The sequence below is a fragment of the Piliocolobus tephrosceles genome, chromosome 4 (assembly GCF_002776525.5).
Source record: "Piliocolobus tephrosceles isolate RC106 chromosome 4, ASM277652v3, whole genome shotgun sequence".
Classification (NCBI taxonomy): Eukaryota; Metazoa; Chordata; class Mammalia; order Primates; family Cercopithecidae; genus Piliocolobus; species Piliocolobus tephrosceles.
Window position 1 is genome coordinate 75,549,926 of NC_045437.1, and position 26,408 is coordinate 75,576,333.

Consider the following 26,408-nt stretch of genomic DNA (forward strand, 5'->3'; position numbering starts at 1 on the left):
TTCCTTCCTTCCTTCCTTCCTTCCTTCCTTCCTTCCTTCCTTCCTTCTTCCACTATCTCTCCTTTTCTTTATTTCTTTTATGTTTTAAACTGTAGTCATCCTCATCCTAATGGTGTAATTTATGTATGCATCCTTGAGACTTTATGCTTTACTGCAGAATGGTGAATCTCCTGCTCTGCGAGAGATTTGGTGACCCCTGGTGTGTGTGCATGTTTCTCTGTGAATGTGTACATGTATCAATATTTTGTGCCAATCTTTGAGTATTTTACTGTTAGTATCCAAGCCACAACCTACCATGGGTATGTGACCGTGAAAAAAGTCCTGACTCCACCACTAGGATGGGTCTCTGGGCACCCCATAATTTGACTAGGGGAATGGGATGTGTGTTGGCAGGGGACAGGGGAGGTGTAGCTGCTGAAATCCAAGAAGCCAGCTTCTGGGGGCATGTGGTGCTAGGCAGAAGGCAGAAATCTCCTGGGAAGTGCCTAACGCCTATTCGTATGATTCAGAATCAGAGGAGACATTGGTCAACAAACCCCAGGATGACCCACTAAGGGAAAGAGGAGATAGAAAAGCGGATTGATGCAGTGATGTTTTAGAACAGAGATCAGAAAGGTGGCCAGGATGTAGTAATAAGAAACTCATAAAATAATTCAAATTCCTCTAGTGCATATAATGTTTCTAGCATTTTCACTTGTGTTCATCTATTTATAACCATGCCTTTGGCAACATCACTGCTTATCAATGGACACACTACTTCTAGCAGGCAGAAAAAGGAGAGAAGCAGAGTCAGCAGATTTGCTCCTTTGAGGTCCCATTCATGTAGAGACCCACAGAACACTGAAGCCAGAGGGACCTTGCAGATCATTTAATTCCTTCTTTACTCCACAGGTGAGGAAACTGACGAAGTGGCTTTAGGGAAGGTGGAGGTGGAACGCTACCTTCTTGTCCCGCAGTAAGCACCAATGATCTGAGAAGAGCTGGAGTGAGAAACCACAGAAATGCTTCTGTGATAACACTGACTCCATTCTTAATCCTTAGTTTACACCTGAGATTGGCTGCTTTCTGACTTTACTCCACAAAAGCCTCTGTGCTCTATGAATATGATATCCAGACTTAGCTGTCCTCTAAGTACATGTTTTTTATAGCTGGATTTAATTTTTCCTCATAAATGAATTGCATAGAAAAGGAAATGGGCTTGTATCATCATCCTAAAAAGGACCAGGCACCCAAAGACAGCTAGCTCTTCTTTTTTCTGCTTCTGCCTCTCAGTAGAGTGAAGTGAATATAAAAACTGGGCAGAAAAGGCCCATGGAATTGCCATGTGTGAGGAGGTGGGTCGCACCTTGCTACCTGCAGGCGCAGATAGCAGAGAACGCCCTGTGTGTATGAAGCAACAGTGAAGTGGTTCTATGTGCTTGCAAGAGCCGACAATGTCCTTCGTTATCTGCAGGAGTCAGAGCAGGAATCCCAAGCTGGCGAGGAAGCCAACTTGAAGGCCTGGATGGGCTCCAGAGAGGGGAGAAAGAGCAGCAGAAGGCCAAAGAGGATCCCTAAATTTGGGGCCACCGTACTGGGTCTTATAAGTCCTCCACATAATATGTAGGAAACTGAGTCCAAGAGAAGTAAATGTCCTTACAGTCTATGGGTGGCAAGATTAAGAAAATTTTCTATTCTAATTTCCACACTCTTACCAACTTTTACACTGGAGAAACCTTTTGCCTGTGCTGTTATTTTGCTAGGGCCCTTTAGGTAAGACAGGAGAAAGCACAGCAAGTTGCACCAAGAACCTGGAGCGCGCAGTGCTGTGGTGATAGTGTATTCGTCCGTCCTTGCATTGTTATGAAGAACTGCCTGAGACTAGGTATAAAGAAAAGAGGTTTAATTGGTTCAGGGTTCCATAGACTGTACAGGAATCATGGCTGGGGAGGCCTCAGGAACTTATAATCATGGCAGAAGGAGAAGGGGAGGCAGGCACATCCTACATGGCTGGAGCAGGAGGAAGAGTGCGAAGCGGGAGGTGCTACACACTTTCAAACAACCAGATCTCATGAGAACTCACTCAATATCACCAGAACAGCAAGGGGGAAATCCACGCCCATGATGCAGTCACCTCCTGCCAGGCCCCTCCTCCAGCATTGGGGATTACAATTCAAAATGAGATTTGGGTGGGACACAAATCCCAACCATATCACATAGGAGTATAGTTCCCAAGCTCCTACTTCAAATGCCAAATGAAAATACAGCTTAGTGAGTGAGGGGTCTTAAGGTTTTTCATTTGTAGGTGGAATTTAGCAGGTGAAGACATTTCTAACCATTATAATGTGGGTGGCATATTCCACATATCCCCTAGACCTAGGTTATACTGGGCTTTGCAGTGCATTAAATTACTCAGAAAGTTTTAAAGCCATTCCCGCCTCCCCAGTATTCTTTTCCAGCCACCCTTAGAGATTTTGATGTGACTGAAACGTATCTCTTAGGTGTACTGGGTTAGAGAAAAGTTTAGGAGCCATTGATGTAGCCTCACAGTAACTAGTCACAGCTTTGTGATCAGCTCAGCTGATCAACTTACTTTCTAGCACCTTCTAGAAGAGGTTTTTAGGCCAATAGAAATATAATGCAAGTCACATATGTAAGTTAATTAAAATTAAATTTTCTATTAGCCACATTAAGAAAAGAGGAGACAAGTAAAACATTAACAATACATTTAATTCAATATATCCAAAGTATTATCCTTTCACCAAATAATAAATCTATAATATTGTATGCATATAATACATAGGTGTACTAACTCTTCAAAATCTGATGTGCATATTCTACTCACAGCACATCTCAATCCACAGTTAGCCACATTTTAAGTACCCAACAGCCACATGTGGCCTGTGGCTACCATACTGGACAGCACAAATCTAGACTGTTCTTACAGTCCTTAGGGCTCAAACCTTCCCCTTGCCTCTCTCATTGACATGGATTTACTCCAAAAGAAATAGAAATTTCTCCATGACGTAGCCATTCTCGCCTGTCTCAGGGCCCTTTCCTGTCCAGGTCTTAATGTATCCACTTGGTCTTTATTGCATCTCAACTCTCCAATTGTCTACTGAGTCATCAAGCAATCATTACTGAGTGCCTAGCAAGTGCCCAGTATTTGTGTTAACTGACAAGGATAAAAAAATACAAGAAATGCTGACTTCCAGGAGTTCTCAGCTTGGAAATGCAGGCACAAACACGAACATGTGAGAGATGGTACATGGGGACACACGCACACAGGAAGGAGTGACTGCTTCTTCTGGGGCTCTGGAAAGCATTCACAGAGGGGGCATGGGGCCGGGTTTTTAAGGGATGAGAGAGACTGTAGAGAGGTAGGGAAAACGTGTTTCAGGCATAGGGAAAAGCATATTCATGACAGTATGATGACCTGCATGCCTGGAGATGACAAGTGTCTAGGAGATGAGAACATGACAAGGAGCGCCTGGAGTGAGGTTGGCCAGGCAAGTGGGACCTGAGTGCCCGGTGACACATTTAGAATGACTATGGGGTAATTCTCTGAGCAGGAATCTCTGAGCAAGAATATTTTGTGGCGAGCTATAATACAGTTTGGAAAAAACAAAGAAGTAAGGACAGCCTGAACTAAGGGGGCAGCAGTATGTCCAGAAAGGAGTGGATGGGAGCCCCCCATATGAATAAGGGAATAGAAGGGCACTGTTTGCAAGATGAGCATTATGATGAAAGCTGGGCAAAGGGTCTAATTGCTAAGGCTTTCTAGGCCCAAACTCACAATGCTGAGGGCATTAGGGCCACTCGCATGGTATTTATACAGGCCTATTACAGTCCATTGTGATCCGGAAGCACTACATGCATGCCTGCCTGCCCTGAAGGAAATGGTAGGGCTCTTTACAGGTTAATTTAGGCAGGAGGCAGGATCAAGCGGAATCACTTCCAGGACTGCTAGGAAAGTCACACCTGTGACACCCAGCAGGTGTTGGGCAGTACCTGACCGGCCCAATCAGATAATGTGGTTGCTCACACTACGCTGGAACCCAACTGTGGTTTATTGGACTTGGACTGTGAGTTCTCTGGCAGGCGGCTCTGGAGCTCTCAGGTAAGAACAGGGCAGCAACGTGACGTCTACAGTGAGAAGGAGCCTCAGAGATGCCATGAGTTCTTCTTTTGTAAATGGGGAAGGCTGGGGCAGGAAGAGTTTAATGGCTTAAAGGCTAGTAAGTGGCAGAGCAAGAATAGAATTCACCTTTCTTGTTTCATAAGCTGGTGTTCCTTTCACAGCACACTGCCCTCTGAGATGAGTGGAATGTGTGTCCTGAAGAACTGTTTAGCTTTATAGCAACTCAGGAAAAAAGAGAAAGCTAGGCTGGAGACACACTAGGTAATCAAACCACCTTGGTGGGCCAATGAGATTTAATCTAGTAGCAACGCACTGGTACTCACACGGCGAAGAGTCCACGAAGTTCGGGTCAATATTATGCAGTAGCTCCATTCTGGGGGATGGGCTTCCTTCACTGGAAAACAATTTTTAAGGGAATATTAATTTCCTCTCTCTAATGGGCACGAGTTATTTTAACACTTCCCTTCCTTGTACTTATAGGAAATAACAAACCTGCCAGTTAACAACTCTGTCATGAACTTGGAGGTCTCCACAATCACGGCTGGTGCATCTTCAAGTAGTCATCATTTGTCTATGTGTCAAGCAAACGATGCTATTTAAAAAAAATGACTCTGGGACCCTTTGAAATAAATATTGTGGCCTTATTTAAACATGACCATTTTTTTACACCAGAGAAATGAGAACTCAAGTCACCTTATGTAGACTTCAGACGGAACACTTATAAGTAAATGAAGAAACTGCATCTGCCAAAGTGGTGGCACCAATATTACAGATGCAACATGCCTCTTAAAGAGTAACCTACATCAGAAAAATTAATGTCCTCCACATCCAAATTTGCAACATGGATCTTAGATTTAATATAAATACATGAGAAATACCTAGATCTCTTTAAGGCTTTAAAAAAATGCGTACACACAAATACAATCACCACCTACATTTGTGCAGAAAAGTGACTTGGAGATCGCTTAGTTCAACCCCCTCTTCTTACAAATGATGAAGGTACTTAGTAAGTTATTGGTAGAATATTGGGTTGTGTGACTCTCAAAGCAGTGTTCTTAAAAAATGGAGAGCACAAACATCACCAGATGTATGTAGGGAGCACATTAAGCACCCAGGTCATTTTGCTAGTATAGACTCAGCCTTACGGAAGTAGCTAAAAACAATGTAAATCATTGAGGGCGTATTGAGGACTCCCTGATCCAATACAGTTCAGCTAAGTACTAAAGGTTGCAAAGTACTGTTACCACAGGATTCATACATAATCTAAATAATCAATAAGGCTCTTGACGTAACCAAGACATGGTTTCACGTGTCCCAATGTCCACACCCCAAACTCACAGCTAGCTGTTTATAGCAGTGGTTTGGGATTTCAATACCCAATACAATTTCAAAATCTCTGGGTTGTGATTCACAACTTTGTATTTGCCAAGTAAGGAAATGTAAAAACTAATCTTAATTAATTAATTTAAAGCAAAACAAAATAACAAACTTCAACTACCATCACCATTATGTTATACAATAAAGTTAACAGCAAAAAAGGTAGGAAAGACACGATCTCAGACTAAATGACAGCTCCTTAAACTGAGCATCTTTAACTTCAGTATTCTATAAGATATCATTGCCCCCTCTACTCCATAAAACACAGTGATCAGAGAGAGTGGAAGGGAGATACTCAGGGGTGCCCACGCTCCTGGGACAGCAGTGGCAGCACTGCAGGGGTAGGGGTAAGGCATATTTCCCAGGATCTTTCTTTTCTCATTTTCTTTTGGAGGCACTTAACTGCCTGAATATCCTGGAGACTATCAACCAGTCCAAAATGCCAGGAACTAGAGTTTGATCTCAGAAGCTCTGAATGGAAGTAGCAATGACATGTAAAGAAAATGGTAAATATGAGAAAATCTAAATAGAATGATGATGATGTCTAATTTGTGGATTTAAAACCAAGCAAGTAAGCCGGGTACAATGGCTCATGCCTATAATCCCAGCACTTTGGGAGGCTGAGATGGGAGGATCCCTTGAGGCCAGCCAGGAGTTTGAGACAAGCTTGGGCAACATACTGAGACCCGGTCTGTACTACCACTACTACTAATAATAATAATTTGAGCATGGTGGTGCATGCCTGTAGTCCCAGCAACTCAGGAGGCTAGGCAAGGGGATCCCTTGAGCCCAGGAGTTCAAGGCTCTAGTGAGCTATGATCACACCACTATACTCCAGCCTGGATGACAAAGTGAGACTCTGTCGTAAAACAAACAAACAAATAGAACCAAGCAAACAGAGTTAAAATCCTGGAAAATAATAGCAAGCAAGGAAAGGAAATCAGAATAAAAGCCTTTTAAAGTCTTCATATTGTTTGGAAGTGGGGTAAAGCTACTGATTAAATTTAGATTTAGCTAACTAAAACTTTCGTGTTAAAATTTTAGGGCAACTATTAAAAATAAAGGCTTTTTCTGGACTATAGGGTGAAAACTCAAAAATTTCAGGGCCAATATATTAATATATAACTACTCATCTTTAAAAGTAGAGTTCACTGTAATACCCCCAAACATTAGGCACAGTTAAATAAAAATATTTTCCTAATAACTTTAGAGACAGTTTATATACATATTCTTCATTCATGACATTTTTTCATTATTCAGAAGAGTCACAGGTATTTTAAATACGAAAATTTAATAAGATGAGATGATTTTTTGAAACCACAGGTTGTATATAATCCTAGTTGACTGTTTGTTAGGGAAAATTTTCATAGGCAGAATCATTGTGATGCAAATAGGAGCCAAACCCTCCAACTATCTTAAGTATGTTGTGATTCTACTTTTCAAATGCACGCATCAGAATATTTTGATAAGGATGTGGTTAGAGATATGGGCCAAGAAAACACAGTATGTGACAAGTGATTGAAACAATGACCAAACACCATTAGGGACTTCCCGAGGGGGAGGTAGAGAGGGACTGTGGGTTTCCATTAATAGTTAACACGTTATTAACACAGATTCAATTAAGTAATTATACCCCCCCCCCACCCACCCCACCACACACACACACATCAACTCAAGAAGGTACAGAAACTGCATGGTTAATTTCAGTGCAGACACGGGTACAATGTACTGATACTGCAACCAAGAAGGTGGGTTCAAGTCACCTGCAGAAGACAATCTGGGGGCATGGGACAGAAATGGAGCTTGTGGGAAGGAGGGGAAGGGGTAGGTGACGAATTGGGAAATCTCAAAGCTAACTCTGAAAGCCTCATAATTTTGCCTAGGAGATATTTTAGAGTCATAATTTTGAAAAGACCAGTAAATGGCAGAGACAATGGTCATCAGAGAGACGTGGCCGATTGTTGGGGAGGAGAATCCTCAGGGCTGAACGCCACATACAGGAAGAGCATGCCCCAGACACTGCGCAGGGCCCACTGTCTACTGAGGAGTTAACATTTCCCCAGACCGAAGAAGCTGGACATGGGTACACAGCTTTGGAAGAAATGTTCACCACCATATTAATAAACTTTCTCTTTATAAATTCAGACAGGAAAGTTCAGTAAATACCCACATATTTTCAGCATAATTTTAAAACCCTCTTAAGAACCCACAGATTCTTGGCCACTTAAATTTGAGTAGTCTCCAATAATATATGAAAGATCCCCCTCTTGCATTTAGAAGGAAAACGCCTGGTGTGTGGTGGGTTGTTTTTAGTTTTCCTTTTTCTTTTTTAGGGCAAAGGTTTTCCATTGTTGTCTCACTCCCATCCCTTCCTCACTTCTCTGGACATTTTTGACATCAATAATCTTCGCTTTCTTATGCATGTTCCTCTATCCTTCTGTTAAAAACAAAATAAGAAAATTTTATTAACCATCTTATTTGCCATTAAGTATCCTGTTTTTTACAGTACGCATTCTCAAACTTTGCTGCACATTAGAATCACCTGGGAAGCTTTTAAACCCCAGATGCACAGGCTGCATCTCATACCCGTAAGATCACTGGCGGTGGAACCCAGGCGTCGGTACTTTTGGACTCTTTAGGTGATTCCAATGTGCAGCCAAGCGTGGGAACTGCTGCTCCTAAGCAATGCTTCCCAAACTTTAACGTACATATGAATCATCTGGGGAGCTTGTTAAACTGTGGACCCTGATGTACTTGAACTGAATGGGGCCCAATAATCTGCATTTCTAGCAGTTTCCCAGGTGATATTGATGCTGCTGATCTCAGGACCACACTTGTAGTATCATGGTTTGAGGAAGTCTCCCAGAGTCCTTCCACATGGGATCTCAACTCTTTTGGAGTCTCTTAAATTAAAAACTTATTTGGATTAGGGCTGATTCAAACATAATGAGTCTCAACCTTGGCTGCACAATGCAATCACCTGGAGAACTCTTAAAAAATATTGATGCATAGGTTCAATCCCAGGAGATTGAGTTCATTGGTCTGAGTTTCAGCATCAGCATAAAGATTTATAAAAGTACTCAAACTTAGCTTTATTGAAGTATAATTTTAAAACCATACAATCACCCATTTAAAATGCACAGTTAAATGTTTTTGGTATATTCACATGGTTGCACAATCATCAACAGTCTAATTTTAGAGCATTTTTATCCTCCCAAAAGAAATATCGTACCCATTAGCAGTCATTCTTCATTTTCTACTCCACTCCCCTCCCGAGCCCTAGCCAATCGTTAATCTGTCTCTGCAGATTTGCTTATTCTGGACATTTCATATAACTGGAACCATACAATACGTGGCCTTTTGTGACTGGTTTCTTTCACTTAGCATAATGTTTTCAAAGTCATCGATGTGGTAGCATGCATCAAATATTTCATTCCTTTATATGGTTGAATAATATCCCATTGTTTGAAGATATCACATTTTCTTTACCTATTTAGTTAATATTTGGACTGTTTTCAATATTTGGCTATTACGAATAATCCTACTATGAACATTCATGTACAAGTTTTTGTGTGGGCATTTGTTTTCATATCTCTTGGGTCTATAACTAGGAGTGGAATTGCTGGGTCATATGGTAACTCTGTAACATTTTGAGGACTTGCCAATTTTCCAAAGCAGCGGCACCATTTCACACTCTCACCAGGAATAATAAGTGTTTCAATTTCTCCACATCTTTGACAACACTTATTAATGTGTCTTTTTGAATGTAGCCATTCTAGTTGGTATAAAGTGATATCTCATTGTGATTTGATTTGCATTTTCCTAATAATTAATGATGTTGAGCATTTTTTCATGTATGTATTTGCCATTTATATATCTTCTTTGGAGAAATGTCTACTCAGATCATTTGCTCATATTTTATTTGTCTTTCTATGGTTGAGTGGCATGAATTCTTTATATATTCTATTTGCAAGTCCCTTATCAGATACGTGACTTGCTAATATTTTCTCCTATTCTGTGGGTTGACTTTTCCCTTCCTTGAGAACATCATTTTGAGAATAAAAGTTTGCATTATGATGTAGTTCAACTTATGTATTTTCTCTTGTGTTGCTTTTATCTAAGAAACTACTGTCTGACCCAAGCTCACAAAGCTTTACTCCTGAGTTTTATTCTAAGAGTTTTATAGTTTTAGTTTTTACATGTAGGTCTATGATCCATTTTAAGTTAATTTTTGTGTATGCTGTGAGGTAGAGATCCAACTTCATTTTCTTTTTTTTTTTGCTTTTATTATGTTTAATTGACACATAAATATACATATTTATGGGCTACAGTATATTTCAAGATACGTGTACAATGTGTAATGATAAGTCTGTAATTAGCATAATCATCACCTCAAATATTTATCATTTCTCTGTTTGAGAATATTCAAAATTCACTCTTGAAGCTATTCAAAAATATATAATAAATTGTTGTTAATTGTAGTCACCCTATAGTGCTATAGAGCACTAGAACTTATTCCTCCTATTTAACTGTACTTTTATATCCATTAACTAACCTTTGGCTATTCTCCTCTCCCCTACCCTTCCCAACCCCCAGGAAAAACACTACTCTACCCTCTACTTCTATGAGATCAACGTTTTTTAGCTTCCATGTATGAGAACATGTGGTATTTATCTTTCTGTGCCTGGCTTATTTCACTTAACATAATGACCTTTAGTTTCATCCATGTTACTGCGAATGATAGGATTTCATTTTGTTTTATGGCTAAAGAGTATTCCATTGTGTATATATACCATATTTTCTTCATTCACCCGCTGATGGACTCTTAAGTTGATTCTATATCTTGGGTATTGTGAATAGTACTGCAATAAATATGGGAGTGTACATATCTCCTTGATATACTGATTTCATTTCCTTTGCCCGTAATGGGATTGCTGGATTATATGGTAGTTCTATTTTTAGTTTTTTGAGGAGCCTTCATATTGTTTTCCACAATGGCTAGATTTATTTGCAGTCTCACTAATGGTGGAGAAGAGTTCCCCTTTCTCTACAACCTTGACAGGATCTGTTATTTTTTAACTTTTTGATAATGGTCATTCTAACCGGGTTGAGATGATATCTCATTGTGGTTTTAAATTTGCATTCTCTCATGATTAGTGATGTTGAACATTTAAAAAAATAAATCTACTAGCCATTTGTATTTCTTATTTTGAGAGGTGTCTATTCAGCTCATTTACCCATTTTTAAACTGGATTATTTGGGGGGTTTTTCTGTTGAATTGTTTCAGTTCCTTATATATTCTGGATATTAATCCTTTGTTGAATGAAGAGTTAGCAAATATTTTCTCCCATTATGCAGGCTGTCTTTTCACTCTGTTGATTGTTTCCTTTGCTGTGCAGAAGATTTTAGTTTGATATAATCCCATTTGTCTCTTTTTGCTTTTGTTGCCTGTGCCTTTGAGGTCTTCTCCAAAAAATCTTTGCCCAGACCAATGTTCTGAAGCATTTCTCCAATGTTTTCTTTCAGAAGTTTCATAGCTTCACGTCTTATATTTAAGTCATTAACCCATTCTGAGTTGACTTTTATATATGGTAAGAGACAGGGGTTTGGTTTCATTTTTATGCATATGGATATCCAATTTTCCCAGCACCATTTATTGAAAAGACTCTCTCTTCCTCAATAAATGTTCTTGGTGCCTTTGTCAAGAATCAGTAGGCTATAAATACACGAATTTATTTATAAGTTCTCTATTTTGTTGCATTGGTATACAAATCTGTTTTTACACAAGTAACATGCTGTATTCGTTACTATAGCTTTGTAGTATGTTTTGAAACCTGGCAGTGTGATGCCTCCAACTTCGTTCTTTTCACTCAGGATTGCTTTGGCTATAGGGTCTTTTGTGGGTCCATACAAATTCGAGGATTTTTAAACTTCTGTTGAGAATGTTATCGGTATTTAGATAGGGATTGCATTGACTCCAGTAGATTGCTTTCGGTAGTAAGATCATTTTCTCAATATGTATTCTACAAATCTATGAATACGAGATATCTTTTCATTTTTTGTGTGTTCTCTTCTGCTAGTTTGTTGCTGGCATATAGAAATGCTACTGATTTCCGTATGTTGATTCTGTATCCTGCAACTTTACTGAATTTGTTTATCAGTTGCAAGAGTTTTTTGGTAGAGCTTTTAGGGTTTTCTATATATACGATGATATCATCTGCAAACAGGGACAATTTGACATCCTCCTTTCCAATTTGGAGGCCCTTTATTTCTTTCTATTGCCTTATTGCTCTGGCTAGGACTTCCATTACATTGTTGAACAAAAGTGGTGACAGTGAGCATCGTTGTCTTGTTTCAGATGTTAGGGGAAAGGCTGGCAACTTTTTCCCATTCAGTGTGATGTTTGCTATGGGCTTATGATACATGGCCTTTATTGTGTTGAGGTGTGGTCCTTCTGTACCTAATTAGTTGAGTGTTTTGATTATGAAGCGATGTTGAACTGTATCAAATCCTTTTTATGTAACTATTGAGATGATCATACGGTTTTTATATTTCATTCTGTTGATGTGATGTATCATGTTTATGGATTTGTATATGTTGAATCATTCTTGCAACTTTGGGATAAATTCCACTTGATCGTGGTGAACGGTCTTTTAAATTTATTTTTATTTATTTATTTTTAGTTTTTGAGATGGGGTCTCGTTTTGTTGCCCAGACTGGAGTACAGTGGCTTGATCATGGCTCATTGCAGTCTCAATCTCCCAGACTCAAGCCATCCTCCCATCTCAGCCTCCCTAGTACCTAGGCTATAGGAGCACGCAACCATGCCTGGCTAATTTTTACATTTTTTGCAGAGACGGGATCTCCCTGTGTTGCCCAGGCTGGTCTTGAACTCCTGGGTTCAAGTGATCCTCCTCCTGCCTTGGCCTCCCAAAACACTAGGATTACAGGCATGAGCCACCACACCTGGCCGTGAACAATCTTTTTAATGTGTTGCTGGATTCAGTTTGCTAGCATTTTGTTGAGGCTTTGTGCATCTATATTCATTGGGGATACTGGCCTAAAGTTTTCTTTTCTTGTTTTATCCGTGTCTGGTTTTGGTATCAGCATAATGCTGGTCTTGTGGAATAAGTTTAGAAGAAGTACCTTCTCTTCAATTTTCTGGAAGAGTTTGAGAAGAATTGTTATTAGTTCTTTAAATGTTTTGTAGAATTCTGCAATGAAGTAATCAGGTCCTGGGATTTTCTTTGATGGGAGACTTTTTATTATAAGATTCAATCTCATTACTTATAATTGGTCTATTGAAGTTTCCTATTTCTTCTTGGTTCAATCTTGGCAGGTTGTATGTATACATGAATTTATCCATTTCCACTAGATTTTCCAATTTGTTGGCATATGGTTGTTCATAATAGTCTCTCATGATCACTTGTATTTCTATGGTATCAGTTGCAACATCTCCTTTTTTGTTTGTGATTTTATTTGGACCATTTACATTCTTGATTCATCTAGCTAATTATTTGTCAGTTTTATTACTTGTTCCAAAAAACAACTTTTCATTTCATTGATCTTTTTGTATTTTTTTAGTGTGAATTTTGGTTATTTCTGTTTTCATCATTATTTCTTTCCTTCTACTAATTTTGGATTTGGCTTGTTCTTGCTTTTCTAGTTCCTTGAGATGCATTGCTAGGCTGCTTATTGGAAATCTTTCTAGTTTTTGGATGTAGGCATCTATTGCTATACATTTTCCTTTTAACACTGCTTTTGCTGTATCCCATAGGGTTTTGATATGCTGTATTTCTATTTTCATTTGTTTTAAGACCTTTAAAATTTTCCTTCTTAATTCCTTTATTGACCCATTGACCATTCAGGAACATGTTTAATTTCCATTTCCATGTGTTTGTACAGTTTCAAAAGTTCCTCTTGTTATTGGTTTCATTGTGGTCAGGAAAGATATTTGAGATCATTGCAGTTTGGTGGCTTTCTGTAGTAACAAGGTTTTAGTCTTTTCTCTTTCTCCTTTATGTATCTGGTCTACCAGTGAGTTTTACACTTGTGTATGTTTTCATGAGAATGATTATCATCTTTTCTCTTCCAGATATAGGACTCACTTGAGTGTTTTTTGTAAAGCTAGTCTAGTGGTGATGAATTCCTTCAGTTTTTGTTTGTCTGAGAGACTTTCTTTCTCCCTCATTTCTGAAGGGTAGATTTTCTGGGCATCCCATTCTTAGCTGACCATTTTTTTCCTTTGGTACTTTGAATACGTCATCCACTTCCCTCCCAGCTTGTCAGGTTTCTGCAGAGAAATATGCTGTACCCTAGAATGACAGAACACAGTTGTTATTCGGGCCCTGGAAAACAAGGAGCAGCACAGCAATGACTCCACTCACCAGAGAGAGGGGTGTCTCAGCAGCTCAGACTTCAGGAGGCTAGTACAGCCCCAGGAAGGAAGGACACTAGAGTTGTTTGGCCTGCAGGATGGGGTGTCTCAGCTCAGCCACTGCTTGGTTTCCCTGGGACAAAGGATACCATGTCAGCGCAACCCTGGGATTTATAGCTATTCAGCTCAGCCAGGGCACCAATTCCCCAGAGAGTAATGTGTGATTTCAGCTTGAGTCCAGGAGGTATGACTGTTCTGAGTGGACCAGGCACCATTTCCCTAGGATGCAGCGTGCCGCTTTGACTTAGGCACTGGAGGGGCATGATTTCTCTGAGCAGTCAAAGTACTGATTTCCCAGGAATCAGGACACTGCTTCAGCTCTGGCCTGAGGAGGAAAGGGTGGTGGGAGGTGCAGCAGCTCCACCTCTGCTTGGCCCCACAGGGAAGCACAAAACAGTTGCTTGACTTGGGGATGTCAGGCCATTGGGCTGGGGCAGTTCATCAGTGGCTTAGCCTCAGGGATGAAAGAGAGCCATGCATACTTGCCCCCAGAGCAAGACACACCCAGCCATAGTTCCAAGTCCAAGATGGCATAGCATGGGAGCTATGTGGGCCACAGGGTGTGGGTCATAGTGTCGGCTCCTTCTCTGGGGGGAACACAGGCATGTGGACTTCAGGCAGCTCCCTCAGCTAGGCTTAGTGCGTGTGAGGACTGCAGGGGACCCGAGTGCTCAGGTCTCTAGGTATCCACAGTGTTGATGGGGCTGCTGGGATCCTTTTGTTTACCTCCTTGCAGTGGGGAGACATTCCTCCTAGTCCATTCCCAGTTGCTTCCAGTTGGCGTTAGGGTAACGGAGGCCTGGCATTTCTTCCCATTCTCTATGTGGCCATCCCAAGTTTCTGTGCTCACCAGGGTATCTGTTACTTCTCTTGTGCACTGCTGTGCTCCTCCTCAGTTATTTTCATTAAAATTAAGTTGTTTATTCATTGTTCTGTCTGTCTTTTTGAGGGAGAAGAGGACTAGGGTCTTCTAGTCCACCATCTGGCTGATGTCATGCTTCTTCAACTTCATTCTTCTGCATGTGGATAGCCAGTTATCCCAGCACCGTTTTTGGAAGGACTGTTTTTTCCCAATGGAACTATCTTGGCACCCTCATCAAAAATGCAATCTGATTATAACACACATCTAAGATTAAGAATCACTGCTCTCTGGCCTTGTTATAGAGGTCACCATATGTGATTGCATGTTCCAAATTCTTGATTTTTTTCTATAGAGCAAAAGATGGGTGTCTAGCTTTTAGGACATTTAGGTAAGAAGTCCACCTATAATGATAATGGCTTCTCCTTGAAAAAAAGTCCTAGTTTCCCAGAAAGTATCTTAAGAAATCTGTTGATAACTTCCTATAATCAATATCTTAATATATGTCATATAGGAATATTAGTACCTTGAACACAAAGCTTTATCAAAATGACACAATTTCTTCCACAAAGGTGTGTATACCAAAGTGGTTTGGAGAAAAAGTATATGTTGTATGTTCATAACACAGTTTCAGCAATATAACTCTTGGGATCGCTTGTGATCTTGCAGAATAAATAGTGGCCCTATCAGAACCATAAAATGGTTGTGAGGTTGATTATTTGCTATACTATCATCATGTGTTAGTTTCTATCTTCTATATGTCTCTCTCTCTACACACACACACACACACACACACACACACACACACATACATATTCATTTTTAGGTAATGCTACAAATACTATAGTATTCCAGGATTCTTCTGTACATCATACAGCTCCAAAGTTTCATTTCCATACAATCATCAGAAAATGAACTTTCCTCCTGACCAATTTCTGAAGACATCACTCTCTCATAAGAAGTATAGCATTGTCTTTGGGAGCAAAGCCTTTCAGGGTGTGCATCCCAACTCCAGCAATTACTGGCTATATAAACTTGGGTGTTGTTTTTCTCATTAGCAGAATCTAGATGGAAGTACCTATCTATTATAGAGTTGTTATGAGAATTGCATGAGGCAACAAAACCCCTTTTACTGTAAAGCATAGATCTGGATTCTGCAGATATGGAAATAATATAACCACAAAGACTATGACCTGGAACACAGACACAAGAATAATATGAACATAAAACGAAACATTAATATTCCTACCTGTTCTTCTCGCTGGCAAGGGCTCCCTTTATGAAACACACGGGGGTAGATATAACTTTAATTTCTAAGACATTTTATGATGTTCTCTCTAATACAAGAATCTCTTTTTAGAAAAATATCAGTGTCAATATAGTCAAGTCACACAGTCTACTCATTATTAAAAATATATATATTGCAATCTGTTATCTAGGTATTTTCCTTATTTTTTGGTTTTGGCAGATGGTATCGTTTAGCTGCATAAGCAACACTGTCTTTATTAGACTGTTGATTTTATTTGTGACTTAAAAATCTCTAAATAATGACTGATGGTGTTAATGATAAATGGTTTTACAATAATCACACAAGTTTATGAAATGTCCTGGTTTTAGGTGAACCAAGGTAATGGGTGTTTTTATGACAGCAAATACTTGGGCTCCAGGCTGATAGGAACAAAGCAGAGCTCTCTAATTAGCTTCTTTAAGGTAGGCACCCATGGGATGGTTCAAGGATTGCCACCGTACAATGTTTACCCCCATCCCAGCACATATTAATAGCTATGGCAGTAAGTAGACAAAGACCTATGTGAAGAAAATAACAGAACTATCTTGTTTACCATTTGCCACTTAGTGATGAAGATCTACCTCTAAACCGGTGAAGCTGGCATGTTTTACCCATGCCTATAACAACCAAACTAGTTATTTTGGGGTTTCGTTTGTTTTGGCCAGGCTAGTTTGGATAACAGTAGCTTGTATTGATAGAACTTCTTTTTATGTGCAACACACCATCTGAAATGCTTTACATGTGTCATTTCATTCAACCCTCAGCACTGTGAGGTAGAGACAAGCTTGGCATGGCACAGTGAAGTCACTTACACAATCACATGGTTGAGCAGGTAATAGGGCTGGGTTTGACACTCAGGCAGACTGACCCCCAAATCCCTTCTGTAACCACTATGCTAAATCCTCCGTGCAGTGAAATATACACATGGCCTCCGTGTCTCCTTGAATGTATAGTGTTACCATTCATTTGGTTTATTTTTAAGGCTCCATAAACAAATATGTCTATTAACTGCAAATGCTTCTATTAATAAAAGTTCATCATTTTTCTTCACCCTCTTCTCTTGAAAACTTATAAAGTCGTATATCATTGTCTCTGATGATATTTTCAGTATTCTGTTTAAATTTATCCCACATTTCACATTTTCTAGAGTATTTTTACTTACAAAAACAGGGCAAGGAGACAGCCACTGACCAGTGACCAGTTTCCAATATGCTATAAATATTTTCTAAAAGTCTACAGTTTCAGACACTGAGATCACAGCACTGTCCATTTATAAATAGTTTCCAGTTTTTGATTTTCATTTTCCTACTAGTTGAAGGGTGGGGCAACAAAACATTTCCCATAAATAAATGAAATGCTATTACATTCCATACTTCTTTTACCACTAACTGCTGACCATCTGTCATAAAAGACACACCCTGAAAGGCAGTATCAAATTTTTAGAAATAGCAATGACAATACTTTCTGAGAAGAAATTTTGAAGGAAAAAAAAAACACACCCCAGTTATTAATGAAAACACTGACCAAGACATCCACAGGGTAATGGCCAACCTGTTAACCCTTTGTAAGCACCATCATCATTGTTATCATCTTCACTCCCAGCTACTGAGTTCTTACAATTGTTCCAGGCATGGTGCTAAATGTTTCAAACACACTCACTAAATCCTCACATAGGTGTCTACAGGATAGGCTGTTATTTGTTACATTTGTTACAGATAAATGTAACTATTACTACATTTGACACAAGGAAATCAACGCTTAAAGATTGCACAAGTAATTAACGGAGGAGACAGGATTTAAACCAGATCTAATCAAAGAGTACCCATTTTTAACCACTATCCCAGTGAAACTCCTTACAGGACTTATTTCCTTTGTTAAGGGTGTGTGTGTATGGGGGGCAGGTGACATTTGGTTTGTTTACATCCCATGCTTCTTGAAAAGCCATTTCAACATGCAAATATTACCATAAATTAAGAGTATAGGCATGGAAATTAGAAAATGTTGATGAAATTCAGTGAGGAAATCGGTAAGTTTAATTCACTGGGTCTAGAGTTATATATGGAAAGATACTTTTCATGTAGATTTTTATTAAGAAGGCTTATTAAGTTTTTTAAGTAGTCTACTCAAGAAAAAAGTAATATCAAAAATCACTGAATCATACCCTTAATATAATATTTTCCTATTCATTACTGAAAAATAATTGGTAGGACTTCTGGGTCAATGTCAGGATAAACTTCAGGGACTAATATGCCTTTCTTCCAATTTCCATTTTAATATCCACGAAGAATTACAAAAAGATGAAAACTGGCAACAGCATTGGAAACTAAAGAGAAGACCAGATGCCAGAGTCCCAAGGGGATTTTCACTAATGCCAATGCTGAAGAGATGCACAACATATTCTTGGATTCTGCCACAAGAATCAAAACATGGTCCCAAAGAAAGTAGAAGAAGAGGGATTTGCTTTGCCTCCATCAAATGATGGGACTCAGGGGCTACGCTAAATAAAAAAAAAAAATGAGTGATGATCTTCCATGAACTGTCCTTAGAGAGGCATCATGGTGCCTCCTCTCACCCCGAACACTGGCTGCTTTCCTCTCTATGTCCACCCCTGCGGCAAGCAGCAGACTAACACAGAAGAGATCAGGCATGAGATGTAGCTTCCTGGAATGTGAAACCACCTAACAAAACAATCTGAAACAACCTCAGAGCACTCCACACCGTGACTGTACGATAGAAGCCCTTTTATCCAAAAGGTTGGGAAATTACAGAATTAAATAATATAGCATTCCTTAAACATTTAGTTTGAACTTAAAAACATAGATAGTTCCAACTATGTGGTCAATTTTGGAATGAGTGTGACATGGTGCTGAGAAGAATGTATATTCTGTTGATTTGGGGTGAAGAGTTCTGCAGATGTCTATTAGGTCCACTTGGAGCAGAGCTGAGTTCAAGTCCTGGATATCCTTGTTAACTTTCTGTCTCGTTTGTTCTGTCTAATGTTGAGAGCGGGGTGTTAAAGTCTCCCATTATTATTGTGTGGGAGTCTAAGTCTCTTCGTAGGTCTCTAAGAACTTGCTTTATGAATCTGGGTGCTCCTGTATTAGGTGCATATACATTTAGGATAGCTAGCTCTTCTTGTTGATTTGAAGTAAAGCACTCCTCAGCAAATGTAAAAGAACAGAAATTATAACAAACTGTCTCTCAGACCACAGTGCAATTAAATTAGAACTCAGGATTAAGAAACTCTCTCAAAACCACACAACTACATGGAAACTGAACAAGCTGCTCCTGAATGACTACTGGGTAAATAACGAAATGAAAGCAGAAATAAAGATGTTAATTGAAACCAATGAGAACAAAGACACAATATACCAGGATCTCTGGGACACATTTAAAGCAGTGTGTAGAGGGAAATTTATAGCACTAAATGCCCACAAGAGAAAGCAGGAAAGATCTAAAATCAACACCCTAACATCACAATTAAAAGAACTAGAGAAGCAAGAGCAAACACATAGCAGAAGGCAAGAAATAACTAAGATCAGAGCAGAACTGAAGGACATAGAGACACACACACAAAAAAACCCTTCAAAAAATCAATGACTCCCTGGCGAACACGGTGAAACCCCGTCTCTATCAAAAAATACAAAAAACTAGCCGGGTGAGGTGGCGGGCGCCTGTAGTCCCAGCTACTCGGGAGGCTGAGGCAGGAGAATGGCGTGAAGCTGGGAGGCGGAGTTTGCAGTGAGCTGAGATTGGGCCACTGCGCTCCAGCCTGGGCAACACAGCCAGACTCCGTCTCAAAAACAAAAAAACAAAAAACAAAAAAACAAAAAACAAAATCAATGACTCCAGGAGCTGTTTTTTTTTTTTTTGTTTTTGTGTTTTTTTTTTTTTTTTTTGAGACAGAGTCTCTGCCGCCCAAGCTGGAGGGCAGTGGCGTGATCTGGGTTCATTGCAAGCTCCACCTCCCAGGTTCCCACCGTAGCTGGGACTACAGGTGCCTGCCACTACACGCGGCTAATTTATTTATTTATTTATTTATTTATTTATTTATTTATTTATTTATTTATTTATTTTTAGTAGAGACGGAGTTTCACCATGTTAGCGAGGATGGTCTCGATCTCCTGACCTTGTGATCTGCCCGCCTCAGCCTCCCAAAGTGCTGGAATTACAGGTGTGAGTCACCATGCCCGGCCTAGAGGCTGGCTTTTTGAAAAGATCAACAAAATTGATAGACCGCTAGCAAGACTAATAAAGAAGAAAAGAGAGAAGAATCAAATAGACGCAAAAACAAATGATAAAGGGGATATCACCACCGACCCCACAGAAATACAAACTACAATCAGAGAATACTATAAACACCTCTACACAAATAAACTAGAAACTCTAGAAGAAATGGATAAATTCCTGGACACATACACTCTCCCAAGACTATACCAGGAAGAAATTGAATCCTGGAATAGACCAATAACAGGCTCTGAAATTGAGGCAATAATTAATAGCCTACCAACCAAAAAAAGTCCAGGACCAGACGGATTCACAGCAGAATTCTACCAGAGGTACAAAGAGGAGCTGGTACCATTGCTTCTGAAACTATTCCAATCAATAGAAAAACAGGGAATCCTCCCTAACTCATTTTATGAGGCCAGCATCATCCTGATACCAAAGCCTGGCAGAAACACAACAAAAAAAGAGGATTTTAGACCAATATCCCTGATGAACATCGATGCAAAAATCCTCAATAAAATACTGGCAAACCGAATCCAGCAGCACATCAAAAAGTTTATCCATCAAGATCAAGTTGGCTTCATCCCTGGGATGCAAGGCTGGTTCAACATATGCAAATCAATAAACGTAATTCATCATATAAACAGAACCAAAGACAAAAACCACATGATTATCTTAACAGATGCAGAACAGGCCTTCAACAAAATTCAACAGTCCTTCATGCTAAAAACTCTCAATAAACTAGGTATTGATGGGACGTATCTCAAAATACTAAGAGCTATTTATCACAAACCCACAGCCAATATCATACTGAATGGGCAAAAACTGGAAGCACTCCCTTTGAAAACTGGCACAAGACAGGGATGCCCTCTCTCACCACTCCTGTTCAACATAGTGTTGGAAGATCTGGACAGGGCAATCAGGCAGGAGAAAGAAATAAAGGATATTCAGTTAGGAAAAGAGGAAGTCCCTGTTTGCAGATGACACGATTGTATATGTAGAAAACCTCGTCTCAGCCCAAAATCTCCTTAAGCTGATAAGCAACTTCAGCAAAGTCTCAGGATACAAAATCAATGTGTAAAAATCACAAGCATTCCTATGCACCAATAACAGACAAACAGAGAACCAAGTCATGAGTGAACTCCCATTCACAATTGCTTCAAAGAGAATAAAACACCTAGGAATTCAACTTACAAGGGATGTGAAGGACCTCTTCAAGGAGAATTACAAACCACTGCTCAACAAAATAAAACAGGACACAAACAAATGGAAGAACATTCCATGCTCATGGATAGGAAGAATCAATATCATGACAATGGCCATACTGCCCAAGATAATTTATAGATTCAATGCCATCCCCATCAAGCTACCAATGACTTTCTTCACAGAATTGGGAAAAACTACTTTAAAGTTCATATGGAACCAAAAAAGAGCCCGCGTTGCCAAGACAATCCTAAGCAAAAAGAACAAAGCTGGAGGCATCATGCTACCTAATTTCAAACTATACTACAAGGCTACAGTAACCAAAACAGCATGGTACTGGTACCAAAATAGAGATATAGACCAATGGAACAGAACAGAGGCCTCAGAAATCCAACCTTCTGATTTTTGACGAACCTGACAAAAACAAGAAATGAGGAAAGTATTCCCTATTTAATAAATGGTGCTGGGAAAACTGGCTAGCCATATGTAGAAAGCTGAAACCGCATCTCTTCCTTATACCTTATACAAAAATTAATTCCAGATGGATTAAAGACTTAAATGTTAGACCTAAAACCATAAAAACCCTAGAAGAAAACCAAGACAATACCATTCAGGACATAGGCATGGGCAAGGACTTCATGACTAAAACACCAAAAGCAATGGCAACAAAAGCCAAAACAGACAAATGGGATCTAATTAAACTAAAGAGCTTCTGCACAGCAAAAGAAACCACTGTCAGAGTGAACAGGCAACCTACAGAATGGGAGAAAATTTTTGCAACCTACCCATCTGACAAAGGACTAATATCCAGAATCTACAAAGAACTTAAATAAATTTACAAGAAAAAATCAGATAACCCCATCAAAAAGTAGGCAAGGGGTATGAATAGGCACTTCTCAAAAGAAGACATTTATGCAGCCAACAGACACAAGAAAAATTGCTCATCATCACTGGTCATCAGAGAATGCAAATCAAAACCACAGTGGGATACCATCTCACACCAGTTAGAATGGCGATCATTAAAAAGTCAGGAAACAACAGGTGCTGGAGAGGATGTGGAGAAATGGGAACACTTTTACATTGTTGGTGGGAGTGTAAACTAGTTCAACCATTGTGGAAGACAGTGTGGTGATTCCTCCAGGATCTAGAACTAGAAATACCATTTGACCCAGCGATCCCATTACTGGGTATATACCTAAAGGATTATAAATCATGCTACTATAAAGACACATGCACACGTATGTTTATTGTGGCACTATTCACAATAGCAAAGACATGGAATCAACCCAAATGTCCATCAATGAGAGACTGGATTAAGAAAATGTGGCATCTATATACCATGGAATACTATGCAGCCATAAAAAAGGATGAGTTCATGTCCTTTGTAGGTATATGGATGAAGCTGGAAACTATCATTCTGAGCAAACTGTTGCAAGGACAGAAAACCAAACACCACATGTTCTCTCTCACAGGTGGGAATTGAACAATGAGAACATTTGGACACAGGGTGGGGAACATCACACACTGGGGCCTGTCATGGGGTGGGGGGATAGGGGAGGGATAGCATTAAGAGAAATACCTATTGTAAATGACGAGTTAATGGGTACAGGACACCAACACAGCACATGTATACATATGTAACAAACCTGCACATCGTGCACATGTACCCTAGAACTTAAAGTATAATAATAATAATAATAATAAAAACATAGATAGATAGTCACTTCATCGTCTTTGCATGCAGGACTACTGGTTGTTGTTCCTATCATCTTTACTTCATAAGTCATATGTACAATATTTTATCTATAGTTTCTAGTGCTGTTTTTCTTAAAGTGGAACAAGATCCTAAGAACATGTGAATTTCTAGATTTTCATAGAATAATGGTAGCCATCTAAATTTTAAGTCCCTTCATACATTCTCTTTAAAAACCATATTGATAAAGAAAGTAAGTAAAATCAACCAAAGCATAAGCCTGACACAAGCAGGAGACAGGGTCTATTTACATCCTGGGGGAAGTGAAGAAACAACCCTCTGAGACCTGAACAGTCAGGGCTGGCACCCACCCAAGGGCAGAGTCAGGCCAGAACTACGCAAAAGAGGGTGAGGGGGTACAAGAAGGGTATATTAGTCCATTTTCATGCTGTTGATAAAGACATCCCTGAGACTGGACAATTTACAAAATAAACAGGATTAATTGGACTACAGTTACACATGGCTGGGGAAGCCTCACAATCATGGTGGAAGGCAAGGAGGAGCAAGTCCCATCTTACATGGATGACAGCAGGCAAAGAGAGAATGAGGAAGATGCAAAAGGAGAAACCTCTGATAAAACCATCAGATCTCATGAGACTTATTCAGTATCATGAGAACAGTATAGAGGGAACTGCCCCCATGATTCAATTACCTGCCACCGGGTCCCTCCCGCAACACATGAGAATTATGGGAGTATAGTTCAAGATGATATCTGCTGGGGACAGAGAGCCAAACCATATCATTCTACCCTGGCCCCTCCCAAATCTCATGTCCTCCTATTTCAAAACCAATCACGCCTTCCCAACAGTCCCCCAAACTCTTAACTCATTTCAGCATTAACTCAAAAGTTCACATTCCAAAGTATCATCTGAGGCAAGGCAAGTCCCTTATGCCTATGAGCCTGTAAAATCAAAAGCAAGCTAGTTATTTCCTAAATACAAGGAGGAAACAGACATTGGGTAAATACAACCATTCCAAATGGGAGAAATTGGCCAAAACAAAGGGGCTACAGGGCCCATGCAAGTCCAAAATCCAGTGGGGCAGTCAAATCTTAAAGCTCCAAAATGATCTCCTTTGACTCCATGTCTCACATCGAGGTCACACTGATGCAAGAGGTGGGTTCCCATGATCTTGAGTAGCTCTGCCCCTGTGGCTTTGCAGGGTACAATCTCTCTCCTGGCTGCTTTCACGGACTGGCATTGAGTGTCTGTGGCTTTTCCAGGTGCATCGTGCAAGCTGTCATGGGTCTATCATTCTGGGTCTGGAGGATGGTGGCCCTCTTCTCACAGCTCCACTGGGGGTGTCCCAGCAGGGACTCTGTGTAGGGGTTCTGGCCCCACATTTCCCTTCTGCCCTGCCCTAGCAGAGGTTCTCCATGAGGACCCCACCCCTGCAACAAACTTCTGCCTGGGCATCCAGACATTTCCACACATCTTCTGAAATATAGGCAGAGGTTCCCAAACCCCAATTCTTGACTTCTGTGCACTAGCAGGCTCAACACCACGTGGAAGCTGCCAAGGCTTGCGGCTTGCACCCTCTGAAACATTGGCCCCTTTCAGCCATGGCTGGAGTGGCTGGGACACAGGGCACCAAGTCCGTAGGCTGTACACAGCACAGGTACCCTAGGCCTGGCCCCTGAAACCACTTTTTGCTCCTAGGCCTCCAGTGCTGTTATAGGAGGGGCTGCCATGAAGACTTCTGACATGCCCTGGAGACATTTTTCCCATTGTCTTGGGAATCAACATTTGGCTCCTGATTACGTATGCAAATTTCTTCAGCCTGCTTGAATTTCTCCTCAGAAAATGGAATTTTCTTTTCCATCACATTGTCAGGCTGCAAATTATCCAAACTTTCATGCTCTGCTTCCCTTATAAAACTGAATGCCTTTAACAGAACCCACATAACCTCTTGAATGCTTTGCTGCTTAGAAATCTCTTCTGCCAGATACCCTAAATCATCTCTCTCAAATTCAAAGTTCCACAAATCTCTAGGGCAGGGGCAAAATGTCGCCAGTCTCTTTGTTAAAACATAGCAAGAGTCACCTTTGCTCCAGTTCCCAACAAGTTCCTCATCTCCGTCTGAGACCACCTCAGTCTGGACTTTATTGTCCATAGTGCTATCAGCATTTTAGGCAAAGCCATTCAACAAATCTCTAGGAGGTTCTAAACTTTCCCACATTTTCCTGTCTTATTCTGAGCCCTCCAAACTGTTCCAACCTCTATTACCCAGTTCCAAAGCCACTTCCACATTTTCAGGTAATTTTTCATCAGTGCCCCACTCTACTGGACCAATTTACTGTATTAGTCTGTTTTCATGCTGCTGATAAAGGCATACCCAAGACTGGGCAATTTACCAAAGAAAGAGGTTTATTTGGACTTACAGATTCACATGGCTGGGGAGGCCTCACAGTCATGGTGGAAAGCAAGGAGGAGCAAGTCACGTTTTACATAGATGGCGGCAGGCAAAACGAGAGCTTGTGCAGGGAAATTCCCCCTTATATTACCATCAGATCTTGTGAGACCTATTCACTATCATGAGAACAGCATGGGAAAGACCTGCCCCGTGATTCAATTACCTCCCACTGGGTCCCTCCCATAACACACGGGGATTCAAGATGAGATTTGGGTGGGGACACAGCCAAACCATATCAAGGGGAAAGGACTCAAATCATGTCTGATAAGGTAAACTCCAGAAAGAGAAGGTGGCACCCAAGGGATGAAATGTTGATAGAGGTCTCATACTGGCTAGTGGGGAGTCAAAAGGGAGTCCAAGGAAGTGGCTTGGATAAGGAAGTGTGCAGGACAAGAGTGGCTGCCTTGGGCAGGTACTGATGCTGAGAGAGGAGCAGCTGAAGAACAAGTGTTCTTTGGAAGACGGGTGGTAAAGGGAAAGAAGGACATGGCCAAAGATCAGGGTTCTATTACAACAACACAGTATCAGAGAATCGTGAGAAGGTAGACCAAAAAGAAAGGGGCTACATTTAGCAAAGAAACTGCACTTCACTGTAGCAATAGACAGTGCTCTTGAAGCACCTGAAGTAAATGAAATTGTCCAAATCCCACCCCTATGGATTGCCTGCTATCGTAGATCCAGGAAAAGCCAATATACATAAACACGAACAAAACCAAAAATAACTCAGCATGT

At 40.3% G+C, this 26,408-nt stretch overlaps 1 protein-coding gene across 1 annotated transcript in view; it reads right to left on the reverse strand.

Moving 5' to 3' along the window:
- ARSB (arylsulfatase B) overlaps positions 1-26,408 on the reverse strand; it is a 223,501-nt gene that overhangs the window by 58,151 nt on the left and 138,942 nt on the right. The window contains exon 6 of the mRNA XM_023214928.3: positions 4,444-4,514. Coding sequence (XP_023070696.2) covers positions 4,444-4,514 — 71 coding nt within the window. The remainder of the gene's footprint in view (positions 1-4,443; positions 4,515-26,408) is intronic.